Genomic DNA, 15187 nt, shown 5'->3' on the forward strand with positions numbered 1-15187 from the left:
GCCATGACAGCCGCTGCTGGACGCGCTGCTGGACGGGTCCAGTCCCCTGGTCCGCCCCCCCCACCTTCTCCCTGCCGGGATGTTCCAGATCGGAGGGAATGAAAAGAGAGCTGGAGCCGGATTGTTTTTTTTTTTTTTTTTTAATGATCCCAATGGATGCTGAGGACCCGAGATGGAAGGAGAATCCGCGTGGGGTGTGGGAAGGAGGATGGCAAGTGGGGGTCTTGGGGCCTGGCTTGGCCTCGCCAAGTATGACTTTTTATCATGCGCTCTGGGATTTGAAGCCCGGCCAGAGCTTTCTCCAAATGCAGACCCACCTGTCTTGGCCAACAACTTCATTTGCCTTCTCAACACCAGTTCCTACACCCCCACCCCCACCCCCCACACCGCGCCCTTCCTGGCTCCTGGTATAGCTGGTAAGCTCGCTGCAAGGATCGATCTCCCCCCCATCTGCTTCCTGGTTTGTTCTCGCGAACATAGAGATTTAAAGGACCCTGGAAAGCCATTCATCGTCCTTCGGTTTATTTAATATTTCTCCGGCTCAGAAACAGACACCGCGGGGCTACCTCCCTGGCAGATGCTGCAGTTCTTTGAAAGCAGTTTATTTCCTGGGCCTCTTAGACTTTCCCCTGCACCAGCAGGATGGGGACTTAGAGTATCAGGCACCGAGAGGCAGCAACTGACAGAATAAGCCAAGAGCCAGCATAGGTGGTGACATATAGGACTAGGCAGGCCCAACGAGTATTTCTTTAACTGGCCCCTCAGTGCAGGAAGTACACATATTTTATTCAGCTGAAATTTAATCCCTTAAACTGTCTTAATATAGAATTCATCTCGTGCATTAAATAATCTTATGTCATGTTAAATTGCAGTTATTTCTTTCATAAATAAATTAATATAGAACAATTAGATGTGTTATTGTAATAATATCGTGTATCTTATTAGTTTATTTTCCCTCATAAAATATATAGGTATGAAATAAATTCAATATATTAAAGTAATAATACACAGCTTATTGGCTTGTGTGTTTATTTTCCCCATAAATAAGTGAATATACAATATATTAAAACCACACTATACATCTCATTGGGCTGTGTGTTTATTTCTCCATAAAATATGCCCACAGGCAGTGTTTAACATCTTAAAAATCACAGCACATAAGCTGTCTCTACACCAGCAAAATGAAAGAGACATTTCAGCTGGAGCTTTGATTTCTATGGACAGCCAAACTAGATAATTTGGTCTAATTAAAAATGCTCTTGCAGCCATAGCAGGTTGTTACAAAGATCAAGAATACCAGAAAGATCTCACTAATTAACCTCCTTCCAGCTTTCTTTGGTCAAAAGGAGAGCACCCTTTATCAATGCCAAAAAATGCAGGAGCTGCTGTGCTGGAAAGAAACCCCATCCAGGGATCATGGTCTGTGCTACTCAGGGGGCTCTGAGGCTCCCATGCTCTAGAGACTGGCTGCTCCATAGGCCAGCAGCATAAGCATTACCTCTGAGATAGTTAGAAATGCAGACCTACTAAATCAGAATCTTTAAATTATCAGGTCCCTAAGTGATTTATAGGCATATTAAAGTTTGAGAAGAAATGCTAGACCACAGTATCACTTTGCTTCTTGCCTTCTTCCATGCTTAAGAATTTTTAATCTATTTTATGTGGCTACTACCTTCCAATCTTTTAAATCCAAACCAGGAGCCCAAAGGGCAGGGAATCTCAGCTGCTGCCTGCATCAGTCCTGATTCCTCCTGCCAAATGACTGGAGAGCCAAGAGAGTCCAGCCAAAGGCTCTATAGGTTTAGATTTATGCATTCCCACTTTCCTGGGGGTGAGAAGAAATAGGGAGATTCAGCATTTCCCTTGGCTAATTATTAGAGAGGAGTTGGGATTCTTTTTACAGGAAACAGATAAGGTTTTCTATTTCTGTTCTTTATTTCTTTTTTAAAAATATTTTAAAATTGTAGATAAACATAATGCTTTATTTTGTTTATTTAGCTTTATGTGGTGCTAGGGATTGAACCCAGGGCCTCACACATGCTAGGCAAGTACTCTACCACTGAGCTACAATCCCAGCCCCTCTGCTTCTCTTCTTTCACAAACTCACCATCTCTGGTGATACCATCAAAGAATAAAGAGGCAATGTATTTCCAGAAGGAAATGACTCCCATCTTCAATCTCTCCACCCAAGCTAATGTCAAATCCAAGGGAATGCTTGCCAATGTGGGATTCATAAAGAGATGGGACTTGGGATGTTTGTGTTCCAGATGGTTTACTTTTTGCTGTTTTCTCTCTGGGGTCATCCTTTTTAGCTACAACTTTAACAGTTGGCTATGGAGAAGGAAGGGAAAGAGGAGTGGTTCCTAGATGGAGCAGTAAACCTGCCCATGGCAGCAGGCTACAGGACAGTGCCAGGCAGCTATACCCACTTCTCCCATCCATATTGGGGCAGGACATCTCCTGAGTTAGGACAAAATTATAAGTGGTCTGTAGCATAGACAGTTTATGAATTGACTGTGGTTGGACTGGGAAGGTTTCAGTAGAGACAAGAAAGCTGCTGGTCAATCTGCCCTACTGTTGGTGAATCATTCATATAAGAAGAATGGTTCATTAATATTATGGTAAAAGAAAGGACCATTAGCTCAAAGAATGACTTGCAATTGTGACAACCTGGAGTCATTTTTTAAAAAATTAATTTATGCCTGGTCAAGTCCCTTCCCCTCTCTGGATCTCAGTTTCTCTTCTGTGATGGAAATTGAAGAATTAAATATTTCTAATGTATTCTGCATTGATATATGCCCAGAGTATATTTGTTAGTTTTCACAATCAGTCCATTAAATATTTATAATGCTTGGAGTTATAGGCTCTTAAGTGACTCTTGGTGTTTGATAATAACCTACCTACTACTTTCCTGATTGGGACCATTTTAACAGATTTTAATTTGTATCTTTATACCCCAAATCATGCCCCCAATCATTAAAAGAGTAGAGAGAGAAATCTTTTCAACATGCATGTCATTGGGTGCAGTGTGATGTGTCAGGAATTCAATAAATATGAGTATACAGAAGTATTGTAGCCAAGTCTCTCTCTGGCTTTCATCCTCTGCCACCTTCCTCAATGTAAGGCTATACTTATTCTTTTTTAAAAGAGAGGAGGCCATTTTGAATAAAAAGAGCCACTAAACTTCTTATTTGACATGGTATAGTAGATTTTATCTGGTTACTAGGCATCAGGAGCATAGTCACAAATTCTGTTTTTCCCTGAATTCCTAATTCAGCCCTACTGACTTCTCCTAACCACTTTTCCTTCAGGTCACTGACAAGAACTGGCCCCACTGCATAATTCCTTGCTTTCAGTTAAGGGCAGAAGGTGGCTTCTAGGGTGTCTCTATGTCTCCTTTGTTTGCTGTGGCTGCTTTAGTCCAGATCCTACATTGACTTCTCCAGCCAAGCTCTGCTTTCCTGCCCATATACTCTTTCCACTCTCAGTGCTAAGAAAGGTAGTTAATGCTTGAAGGAAAACTAACAAACTACTCTCCTCAGTGAAAGGAGTCCCCTTAAAACCTTCTGATAGAGGTTGGGGGGTGTAGCTCAGTGATAGAGCTCCTGCCTATCTGTAGCATGTTAGAGGCCCTGGGCAAAACAACAACAACTACTAATACAACAACACCTTCCCTAACCCCCAACTACCACAGAAAAGTCACAGTATAGACAATCATTCAGATCCAAATTCAGCTTGACCAGTGTTTGATAAGGTTTCCAAAGTGGATATTTTGGTCCAAACTATCACATTTGGATAAACCTGGGTAAGTGGAAAATTATTTCAAATCTTCATGTCACTCTAATCTTTTCTTTTAGATCCCAATCAGGGTAGTGAAGGTAGCTCAAAGTGGTACAGCACTTGCCTTGCATGTGTGAGGGAGGTTCTGAGTTCAATCCTTAGCACTGAAAAAAAAAAAATTCCAATCATTATTTAATAATGCCTCCAATCGTTTTTTCAGGTCTTAGAAGTCAGGTTCAACCCTTTCCCCCTCTGGAACAGACATTAAGCCTCAGGAAAAAGAGACAACTTCTTCCCTAGCCAACTTTACCCAAATATTAGGAAAATAAGGAAAGTTATTTCTAATATATTAGCCCAGCAGTTATTTCTAATATATTCAACTGTAAACCTTTCTGGTATAGTTTTAATAATTTGGGTGTCTTTATAGGCATAAATATTAGGCTTAAGTTTTCAAAAAAATTCTTCAGCTTAGAAGAAAATTCTTTGCCCAAATAAGCCAATCCACTCCATCCTCAATGAAATTTGCATATGATAAAGTACATGTTGTATAGTATATGGCGATATGTTGCATAAAAGAATAGCAATATATACTATTCTCCTATTGCATATTACCATATTTTAATACACTAGTTATATTAAAAAACAGAAGACTGACTCACACTATTTTGGAATGTGCATATAATGTTAGTATCATACATCTATAGAGTTTTCTATGGTTTATATTTTCTTGTTTGCTTTAATTCTACTAACAATGCAGGAAAGTAAGTAGTATTAAATCCATTCTTCTTCTAAGAGGACTCAGAGAAGTCAAGAAATTTGTTTAGGGCTGGGGTTGTGGCTCAGAGGTAGAGTGCTTGCCTAGCATGCGTGAGGCACGAAGTTCGATCTTCAGCACCACATAAAAATTTTAAAAAATAATAAAGATATTGTGTCCACCTATAACTAAAAAATATTTTTTTTAAAAAAAGTAAGCTTATTTAGCATTGAGGGCATAGATCAGTGGAAGAACATTTGCCTAGTTTATGTGAGCTTCCCTGGGTTCAGTCAGAGTCGGGGTGGAGGAAGAGGGAGAGAGAGAAAAGAGAAGGAAAGGGAAGGAAGGAACTTTTCGAGGGTCATAATGTTAAGAAATGGCCAAACAAGGACTTGAACCCAAGTATTCTGTCCACAAACCTAGTAGTCATGTCATTACAATATGCGCTATTCATATTCTGAGATCCTAAACCAGATTCATGACAGTTCAATTGTCTGACATGAAAAGAAACAATAGTGAATTCAGATCCCATTTTCTCCCCAACAGCAACAATAAGCCATCTCTTGGGAAAAATTGTAACTCTGGATATCCTTCTAGTTTTGAAACTCCAACTTTTGATCTTGGGTTTGGCCTCCCCAAATTTAAACTAGGGAGAGCAGATAGAGAATCTTGAGGCCTAATGAAAGAACTGTTAGATTGTTCCTGCCAACCTCCCAACCTAAGAGCTGCCTCCACAGAAAGGAGCAAAAAGGTGTAAACTTCTTCCTCCACTCCCTCTGTACTGAGGATTGAATCCAGGGGGGCTTTACCACTGAACTACATCCCCAGGTCCCCAGTTGTTTTTTGTTTTTTATTTTGAGACTGGGTCTCCAGGCTGGCCTTGAACTTGCAGTCCTCCTGCCTCATTCACCTGGAAGAGTAGCTGGCAAAGTCTAGGTGCAAACTTCTAACATATCCCTATTTTGATCGGAATGGTTTCCTCTGTCTCTATTTTTAGCATAAGGACCAATAATTCTCCAAGATAATTTCAGTTCTAAATATGCCTATGTTGGGCTGGGATTGTGACTCAGCGTAGAGCGCTCACCTAGCACAGGCAGGACCTGGGTTCGATCCTCAGCACTACATAAAAATAAAGGCATTGTGTTGTGTCCATCTACATCTAAAAAATAAATAAATATGCCTATATTCTCTATGTATATGTGTAAACTTATCATACAAACAAGGAAATCAACTTTAGGAGACTTGGGGACCTGATCTGTTTGGTTCTCACAGTTGTTTTTTTTTGGGGGGGGCAGTAGGGATTGAACCCAGGACCTCATTCATGCTAAGCAGGTACTCTACCACCTGAGCTATATCCTCAGTCCTTTCAGTCCCTTGAGATGGTGCTGGGAAAGTCAATAGAGATTTTGGAAAGTTTTAATACCTGCAATAAGAAGGAAGGTGGTGAGACTCAGGGATAAATTGGAGGGCATAGGGAATTTGGAGAACGGAGACCAAAGTAATCACTGCCACTATAATTTGAGGTACTTTTATTTTCTTTCTCCCCTCCCTTCCTCCCTCCTTTCCTTTCTTCCTTCCTTTCCCCGTTTCTTCCTTTCTCTTTTCATTCTTTAGTACTAGGGATCAAATTCAGGGCCTCATGCATGCTAGGTGGATACTGTCCACAGAACTATACCCCAGCCCCCCTCTTTTCTTCCTGTTAATAATGACAGATTGTTGGTGACTTCAGCTGCTATAGGAGGAGTGCATTTCCTCAACTCCCAGACAGATTTGCATAGTTTTATCAAACAGATTTGGAATTTATTTTTTCCTTTAGACTCAAATTGGTCCCTTAATTAGGAGGGCAAGGGATGGGGTGAGAAGGTTCTCCCTGGGATGAAGGAAAGATGGAGAGGGAAGTTTCATCTCTCAGAAACAGGGCAACCAGGTCAGATATAGGCCTTGCTCAGATTTGGGGTTAGAAGACAAACCTTAGTTCCCTACACCTGAGGTCTCAGGAGAGAGAGAGAAAGACTGGGTGGTATATCACAATCCTGTAATTCCAGAGATTCCAGAGGCGGAGGCAGAAGGATTCCAAGTTTGAGGGCAGCCTCAACAATTTAGTGAGGCCTTGAGCAATTTAGTGAGTCTGGGACCCTGTCTCAAAATTAGAAAACAAGAAATAAAAAGGATATAGCTCGGTCGTAAAAATGCCTCTGGGTTCTATCACCAGTATTTACAAAAGTAATTAAGTAAGTGAATAAATAAATAAATAAGAAAACTTCAGGATTAACTACAAACTATCTCCCAGAGAGGTGGAATAGAAAGAAATCTGCTTGCTCCTATCTCAGTAATCCTTTTCTCTTCAATTCTTCTGTACACCACTCTCCCCATCTCAATTCTTTCTTTCTTTTTTTTTTTTAATATTTATTTTTTAGTTTTTGGCAGACACAACATCTTTGTTTGTACGTGGTGCTGAGGATCGAACCCGGGCCGCACGCACGCGGCCGCACGCACGCCAGGCAAGTGCGCTACCGCTTGAGCCACATCCCCAGCCCCATCTCAATTCTTTCTTTTGTCTGCCCTCATCCCTTTGACACGTGAACATTCTCTCACCTTCCCCCACTGCATCTCTCTTAAAGAAGTTATGAGTGGGATCCCCTGCCCACAACTTGTCTGTGTCTGAGGAAGAACACCTGTGAAATGGGAAGGGGGACTGGAATTCTGTGAAGTGCTTTGAGCTCCTTCCTAGTTGGGGGCTAAGGGAGCTCACAGTGTGATTCTGGAGATACCGAGTAGAAAGCAGGAGGGGCAACTATAGGGACAGTGTAAGGACAAGAAGGAGGAATGGGAGCCAGAAGATGGAGACACAGAGATTGAGAGAGACAATTTTGGAGTCCTTTGTGGAAGAATGAGTGCATACCTGCCCTTTAGGGGGTGGGGAAACCTGAGACATTTTGAAGGTCCTCTGTGGGCCTGTACCACCTGCTTCCCCTTCCTCTCCTGAGCTCACTTGTTTACAGAGATCCCTCCCTGAACTCTTGCCCTCCTGGACTTGCCCTAGCTCTGGCCCCAGGACTCTGGTCAGGCAGACACCCTGACAGGTTACAAATGAGTGTGGGTGTTGGATTGCTCTAAGCTCTTGTCCTCAGAGTCTGGAGGAGGAGGAGGAGAATCAACGTGTGTCTACTTAATGTCTACTTAAGAGCTCTTCTAGTTTCATCCAGGGTCCTAGAGAGCAAGCAAGACACTTCCTGTTGTTTTTCGCCAACCCTAATGCAGCAGACATACCGAGCAGAAAGAGGTGAGGCTCCACTCCTTACCCTCAGAATTGAGAGTCCCACCTGGGCACAGTGGCATGCCTGTAATCCCAACAACCCAGGAGACTGAAGAAAGAGGATCATGAGTTTGAGGCCAGCCTCAGCAATTTAGCAAGGCCCTAATCAACTTAGTGAGATCCTGTTTCAAAATAAAAATTAAAAGGGCTGGAGATTTAGCTCAAGGATAGAGTGCCCCTGGGTTCAATCTCTGGTATTAAAAAAAAAAAAAAAAAAAAAAAGAAGTCAAAGTAGTCTCAGGAACTCTGCACTGATTTTCTCATTCTCTGAGGAAACTTCCTTTATGTATTCTAGAACATTCATGGAAATTTGAGTAATCTTCAACACTTAATTGGTATTGAATTTATAGATTTGTGGCTAGGGATTTTTTTTTTTTAAAGGACATGGAGGGTGGTGAAGGAGAGAAGGGGTAGGAGGGAACCAGAGTTCAGGGTCTCCACTAGTTTTAAACATTTTGGAAAGAAAATAAAAATCCCCCTCCTTTTCACCCCCCTGTAAACATCACCTAGCTCTGCTCATTCTGGTTCTCTGGAGAGATATAGGGAGTTATTTAAGTCTGAGTGAGTGAGCCAGCTACAGCTATGGATGGCTAGAGAGAGGATAAATACATCTAGCAAGATGAGTTGATGGATAGGTAGGGAACGAATATAAATATGGAGAGAGATGGACGAACAGAGAGATGGATTGAGACAGAGAGAATATAAAGAGAGGCTGAGGGAGAGAAATGGATGCGTGAATGAGGAGAGAGCATTTATGCAGAGAGATGGAGAGAGGCATGGGGCGTTTTTCATCCTCCTCCCCACATTTCTATATCCCTGGCTTGCTCCCTTGAAATGCCATTTTCCCACCCCTCGCTTAATGAATTATTTCTCTGGATTCTAGACCCTGCCTCACACCCTTAGGTGTTTTTCCGCCCCACCCCACCCCCTCTTCACAGTCATCCATTTGGCCCAAGATAACATACCTCACCCCACTGTCCTAGCTCATCACCCCAAGACAAATTAGGAGAAACAAAACCAGAGTGGGAATTCTGGGCAAAGTAAAGAAGCTAGGTTCTCCACCTCCAGGTCTACAGCCTTGGGGGAGGCTTCTTTTAGGGGTGGGAAGATCGACGGGCAGCTGGGTTGAATTTGTCCAAATCTAATAACCCAGAGCCTATTGAAGGCCTTGGGGGTTGGGAGGGGAGAAAAGTCTTGAATATTCTTCAAACTTTCCCCCCCACTCCCTCTGGTCCCTTCTTTCCAAAAGTCTTTGAAGAAAGATGTTTTTGACGCTTCCATGTCGCTCTCAGATGGATGGGCTGCCGGTGATTGAAGTGTCTTTGTCATGCTAATGCTTGGGGGCTGATGGATGGGCGCTGGGGCTGCCAAACTCTGGCCCTCTTTGCCCATTGGCCTGGGAGAGATCACATGTGCCCCCCTACCCCCACTCCCTACCCCTTTCCTAGGGGAGCTCTGGCCCAGGCGATCTGGCCCAGGCCATGGATGCAAGCCTCATCGCTGTGACATACTGCCGAAAGGTTGTAGGGCAAGAGGGTGTCTCCCCGAAAAGGGCCGACCCTCCTGCGGCCTCCACGCATGGACTATAATAGGATGAACTCCTTCCTAGAGTACCCACTCTGTAACCGGGGACCCAACGCCTACAGCGCCCACAACGCCCTAACCTCCTTCCCCACCAGTTCGGCTCCTGCCATTGACAGCTACGCAGGCGAGGGCCGCTATGGTGGGGGGCTGCCCAGCCCTGTGCTGCAGCAGAACTCGGGCTATCCCGCCCAGCAACCGCCTTCAGCGCTGGGGGTGTCCTTTCCCAGCTCCGCGCCCTCAGGGTATGCCCCGGCCTCCTGCAGTCCCAGCTATGGGCCTTCTCAATATTACCCTTTGGGTCAATCGGAAGGAGATGGAGGCTATTTTCATCCATCCAACTACGCTGCCCAGCTAGGGGGCTTGCCCGACGGCTACGGAGCGGGTGGAGCCGGCCCTGGGCCATACCCTCCGCCACAGCCCCCTTATGGGAACGAGCAGACCGCGAGCTTTGCACCGGCCTACGCTGATCTCCTCTCCGAGGACAAGGAATCATCATCTTGCGCGTCAGAACCCAGTACCCCCACGGCCCGGACCTTCGACTGGATGAAGGTTAAGAGGAACCCACCCAAGACAGGTAGGGCTCAGACGTGGCCACCCCCCTTTCCCGGGCCGAGGCAGCTTAGTTGTCCCTGCACTGAGGTGTCTTGTTCCTGGGATGGGTTCTTTTCTCTCAGCCGTTCTGGTAGAGGCAGGTAAGCGTACTCCGCCAGATCAGGTGAGATCTTTCCATCTAGCAAGTGCAGGGCCACCCCCAAGAGTAGGTCTCCATACACATCCCACTTGCTGATCTGTTCGCCCAATATGGGGGCCCAGGATCCGCTGCGTTGGGCTGGGGGTGGAAGTATGGGAAAGGTTGCTCCGCATTTAAAGATCACCACCAGGCTGCCTGGTGATCCGTAGGGACTTTGAGAACTAGGGACAGAATGCTGACTGAGGGTGCACAGCTACTTTGGGAGGAGCGGAGGGGAGGGAGAGAGGTGAGAGAACTGACGTGGCCTTTCTTCCCGCCCCGCCCCTAGCGAAGGTGTCGGAGCTGGGACTGGGCGCCACCGGCGGCCTCCGCACCAACTTCACCACGCGGCAGCTGACTGAGCTGGAGAAGGAGTTCCATTTCAACAAGTACCTGAGCCGGGCCCGGAGGGTGGAAATCGCTGCCACCCTGGAGCTCAATGAAACGCAAGTCAAGATTTGGTTCCAGAACCGGCGCATGAAGCAGAAGAAGCGCGAACGGGAGGGAAGCCGAGTGCCGCCAGCTCCTCCAGGTTGCCCCAAGGAGGCAGCGGGAGATGCCTCGGACCAGTCGACAGGCACCTCCCCGGAAGCCTCACCCAGCTCCATCACCTCCTGAACTGAACTTTTCAACCCGCGGGGCTTCCAGCACTGTAGAGCCCTAGTCCAGTCCTCCTCTGTCCTTCCCCAACTTCACTGCCCTGGTGATCCTTGCCAAGTCTGGGACACCAGTTTAGATGGGGATGGGGACTGGGGGAAGATTTTTCTCAGATCTGGGAAGAGAGTAGATTGATGGCTTGGGGATCCTACAGGATTGGGGGCCTGAGAAATACCCAACCTGTCAAAGGTGGAGGGACTGGATGGGCTTTCCCCTGCCTTTGACCTGGGGATCCACACAATGGCAAGAATGAGGATGAGAGCCCATCCTCCTGGGTTCTCCTTTCCCTTCCAACTTTTGGCTATTCAGTTCAGTGCCTTTAAGCTTTGAGGATGCTCCTCATGCACTCTTATCCTGACTCCTCTTTCTAGGCCTGGGATAGAGAGAAGGCCTTGGATTTTCTTAAGTAGGTGGTATTTGAGTGCAGATGTATTATTATCAGCAACCCTAAATCTCAGTCCTTAATACAGTTACCCCAAAACTACAATAGCATCAGCTCCCTTGTGAAAGACCAAAAAGCTCCCCATCTAACCCTATTAACCCTTTCCTGGCACATTTGTATTGCACTAACACAGCCTCCAGAGGTTGTTTTCTGAGACCTGCCTCCTCCTATTAATGACCTCATTACTAAATCACCAAAGTGTTTTGAAACTTGGTATGCCAGAGACTTCTGGAATACTGTGCAAGGCCTGCTCTCAGCAAGCCTCAACTAGGAAGGCACAGGCATGCCCCTACTACATTCCCCCTATTTATTGTCTCCTGGAAAACCCAGGAATCTCGACCCCATCTCCATTCCTACCCCTGGGGGCCTTCCCCCACTTGGAGGCATACCTCTTTACCCCAGGGAGGCTCAGGTATAGTGAGAGCTCCCAGCAACTTCAAACATTTCTCTGAACTTTGGAGACATTCATTTCTCTGAACCTTGGAGACAGTGGAGACACCATTTAAGTTTCTGGAAAACTGAGCCCCAAACAAGCCAGGTTCTCTCTGTACCTCCAACTACCTCATTTCAATAAAGTCTGTGTTTTCTCTGCTTCCTTCTGGCTTCCCTTACACTTAAAAGGTGAGGAAAGAGTTGGGTTAGCTGGTTGGGTTGGAAAGAGTTGAGGTTTATCTCAGTTGGATACAGAGAAGGACTTACTGGAGGTGAGCTTAAGGTGAATTGGGCCTCAGGCACCTAGAGCAATGGTTAGTGCACTGGTGATTGGGAGAACCAGGAAAAATGGAGGAAGCCAGAGGTGAGACAGTACTGAGATGTTCTTGAGAGAAGGGGAGGAATAGAGAACAGATCTGTTTGCAGAGGACAAAAAGATGGAGTAAGAGGAGGGGGAAATGTGGGGGAAAGCAGAGGAAACAGTACCTTTTCCCTTTCCTGAACTCCCTCCTGTCCAGACTTGGGCCTGGCAGACAGTGGACCCCCAGGAGATCTTAGCTGAAGAAGTGAAGCAGGATAGGGATGGGGTGGTGTGATGCCTTCCCTCTTATTCTTGCTCAGCGACAGGATGGGTCGCTGAACAATTCCCGACTGGCACACAAATAAATACCCTCCCCTCAAACCAGTGCCTTTCCTAACAGCGATTCAACCGGATTTTGGGAGTCCCAGCGGTCACTAGAGACGGGTCACAGCCGGCTCGCCTTCAAGCCTTCAAATGCCTTTCTGTCGGGGCTCAAGGTGAACGCCCTGCGTCTCAGGCGTTGGAGAGCAGGAAGGAGGTGGCCACGAAAGGGCCGCGTGGGGTGGGGTGCGGGCCAAGGGGAGGTGGCCCGAGATGAGGTGGGGGAAGGTCGCCGAGGTAAGCCGGACCGGCGCTGACCTTTTTACCTCGATGCGCCTCTGGGCTGGCTGCTATTGTCTCTGGGCTGGTCCCACCCGCAAACCTTTGGTGGGCGGAGGCGGGGAGCCTCAGGAAACTCTGCAGCGGCCAACAAACCGCCATCGCTCACTCGCCTGGCGGTGCCTTGGAGATGACGCGGGCCTCTGGGCTCCAGGCCCGGGTTTATTGATTCCGGTCACCCTGGGAGCCTCTGTACTACCCAGGGCCAGGATAGCACTGCTGGGCTGCAGGAGTGACTAAGGCTCAGGCGTCTTATCTAGTGCCCCCCACCATCCGTTTAAATTCGCGACCTTTGAAAGGAAGAGAGGCAGAGTGGCAGAGAGAAACGTGTATGTGGAGTGTATATAAGCAACGCCAAGCATTTACTTCCTCATGAAATTGGTGTCAGCATTATCAATAATTGCACAGCCCAGCTGGAGAGGAAGAGAAGAGTTTTGCAAGAGGAAGTTTAGTTTTCTCGGAGGCTGCTTTCTTGCCCTCTGTCTTTAAAAAAAAAAAAAAGCCTCTATTAACTTTTTTTTTCTGCATTTAATAGAAGTAGCCACCAAGCTTGGCTTCCCTAAAAGGGTCACCTTGGCAGAGGGGCAGAGCAAGTGTCTTTGGAAGCAAAACTTCCCTTGCTTGGAGCCAGTAATATGAGCTGGTAGAACCTTCTGGTTGGGGTGTTTGTAGATCCTATAAACTTCATCCACTTTGGACAGGTGGGCAGAAAGGCAGGTGGAGGAAGGAGCAGTGGTTAGAGCAAAACTGGATCATAAGGATGGTGATCTTGGGTCACAGACTGGGGATGACAGGTCCTGAGTGAGGGGGCAAATGGAGGGGTCAGTAGAAAAAGGAGAAGGCTGGTGCATTTGAATTTTGGTCATAGCAGAAGGAAACATCAGATTCCTCCAGGGAAGGTTGAGGGGCAAATCAATTCTTCATTATCCCAGAGACAAGCTGGACACAACCCACAATGAATCAGCCTTCCATCTCTTTACATGTAGAGATTCAGGTGTCTTCCTGATTTTGCACTCTCCTGCTTGAATCACACTTCCAATCTGGTACACCCCCCCCCCCCCAGTAGATCTACAGGAAGACTTTTATTTGGAGCAAGAAAAGCTCACTGCATATTTTTCTACCATAAATGACAAAGAAGAGGATGATAAACAGACAAACAAAAACACCATTTGCTCCTATTGACCCAAATAGAAGATCTTCATTGAACTTTCCAGAACAGATGCCAGAATGCTTCACTCATACACTCTTCCCTGCCTTTTCAGATATATACTTTATATTTGTAAAAATTCAAAGCCTCCACTCCCATACTTCCATTACCAGATCTGAAAAAAAATCTCCAGTTTGAAAATAAAAATCTTTAGAGGATTTTTCTTTTTCTGTCTTAGTTCTTCATGAGAAGGAGAATTCTTAGGGCTGGTTGAACGTTTGTCAGGTTTCCTAAGGGACACTGCCCTTAACCCCTGGATGCCAGGTTTGGGGGATAATCAGGCTCTACTTCTCCCAACTCACCACACCATCTGTTTCTCAGCCCCAAGTGTGAACTTCTCTTTCATTTGCCTTTTCCCTCAGCGTTTGTTCTCTCAATGTGAGGTCCTTTGATCTCCTTAACCAGAGAGAAAGAGATTTCTTAAACCCAGAAGTTCCTAGACACATTCCTTGTGTCTGTGTCATGGGCTGCTGGTCAGGAGTTAGTGGGATGGGGTAGAAGAAAGAGTGCAGATGCAGAGGCTCAGAGACTTCTGATGACTGAGATGAAAGGTATCAAGACTAACCAGAGAGGAGGACCAAGGAATTGGGGAAAATGTTTAGAATACCTATAGTTCAAATCTAAGCCCTCTTATTAGCCTTATGGTCATAGGCAAGTTACTTAATTCCCTGTGCCCAGTTTAATTATCTGTAAAAATGAGGATAATGTTGGTATCCATTTCACAGGGCTAATGCTATGATTAAATAAGTTCATATGTGTAAAATACTTGGAATGTACCTTAATAAGTAAATGTGAGCTGTAATAGCAACAATTATTATTGTTATTATTGGTGTTAGGGATCCATCCTAGGGCCTCACATGTGCTTGGCAAGCACTCTGTCACTGATTTATGTCCTTATCCCAATTATTAACATTGTTATTATTGTTATTATTGGTACTGGGGATTGAACCAGGGGCACTCTTCCACCGAGCTACATCCCCAGCCCTTTTTATTTTTTATTTTGACACAGGGTCCCAACTAAGTTGCTTAGGGCTTCACTAAATTGCTGAGGCCCACCTTGAACTTGCAATACTCTTGCCTCAGCCTCTGGAGTCACTGGGATTACAGGTGTGCATCACCACGCCCAGCCATTTATTATCATTATTTGCATACATATGTTTCCTTTCCTTTCAAAAGTCCCCAATCTGACCATATCTTATACTCCTATCTTGCTTGATCCCTGTTGGTGTATGGGGCTAGAGATAGGTAGAGATTCCCTTTGACTGCTGAGAACACTTTAGGTCATCTGGCAGAGACCCCTCCCTTTTTCTGGTCTCACTTTGCT

At 45.8% G+C, this 15187-nt stretch overlaps 1 protein-coding gene across 1 annotated transcript; it reads left to right on the forward strand.

Annotated features, from left to right (window-relative positions):
• Positions 1 to 8272: 8272 nt before the first annotated feature.
• Positions 8273 to 11854, forward strand: Hoxb1 (homeobox B1). The gene is made up of 2 exons (XM_015495869.2): positions 8273 to 10008; positions 10454 to 11854. Exons 1-2 carry the CDS (start codon positions 9429 to 9431, stop codon positions 10780 to 10782), a joined length of 909 nt encoding a protein of 302 aa, XP_015351355.1. The 5' UTR covers positions 8273 to 9428; the 3' UTR covers positions 10783 to 11854.
• Positions 11855 to 15187: the final 3333 nt, after the last annotated feature.

The sequence above is a fragment of the Marmota marmota genome, unplaced genomic scaffold, assembly GCF_001458135.2.
Source record: "Marmota marmota marmota unplaced genomic scaffold, marMar, whole genome shotgun sequence".
In the NCBI taxonomy this organism is placed as follows: Eukaryota; Metazoa; Chordata; class Mammalia; order Rodentia; family Sciuridae; genus Marmota; species Marmota marmota.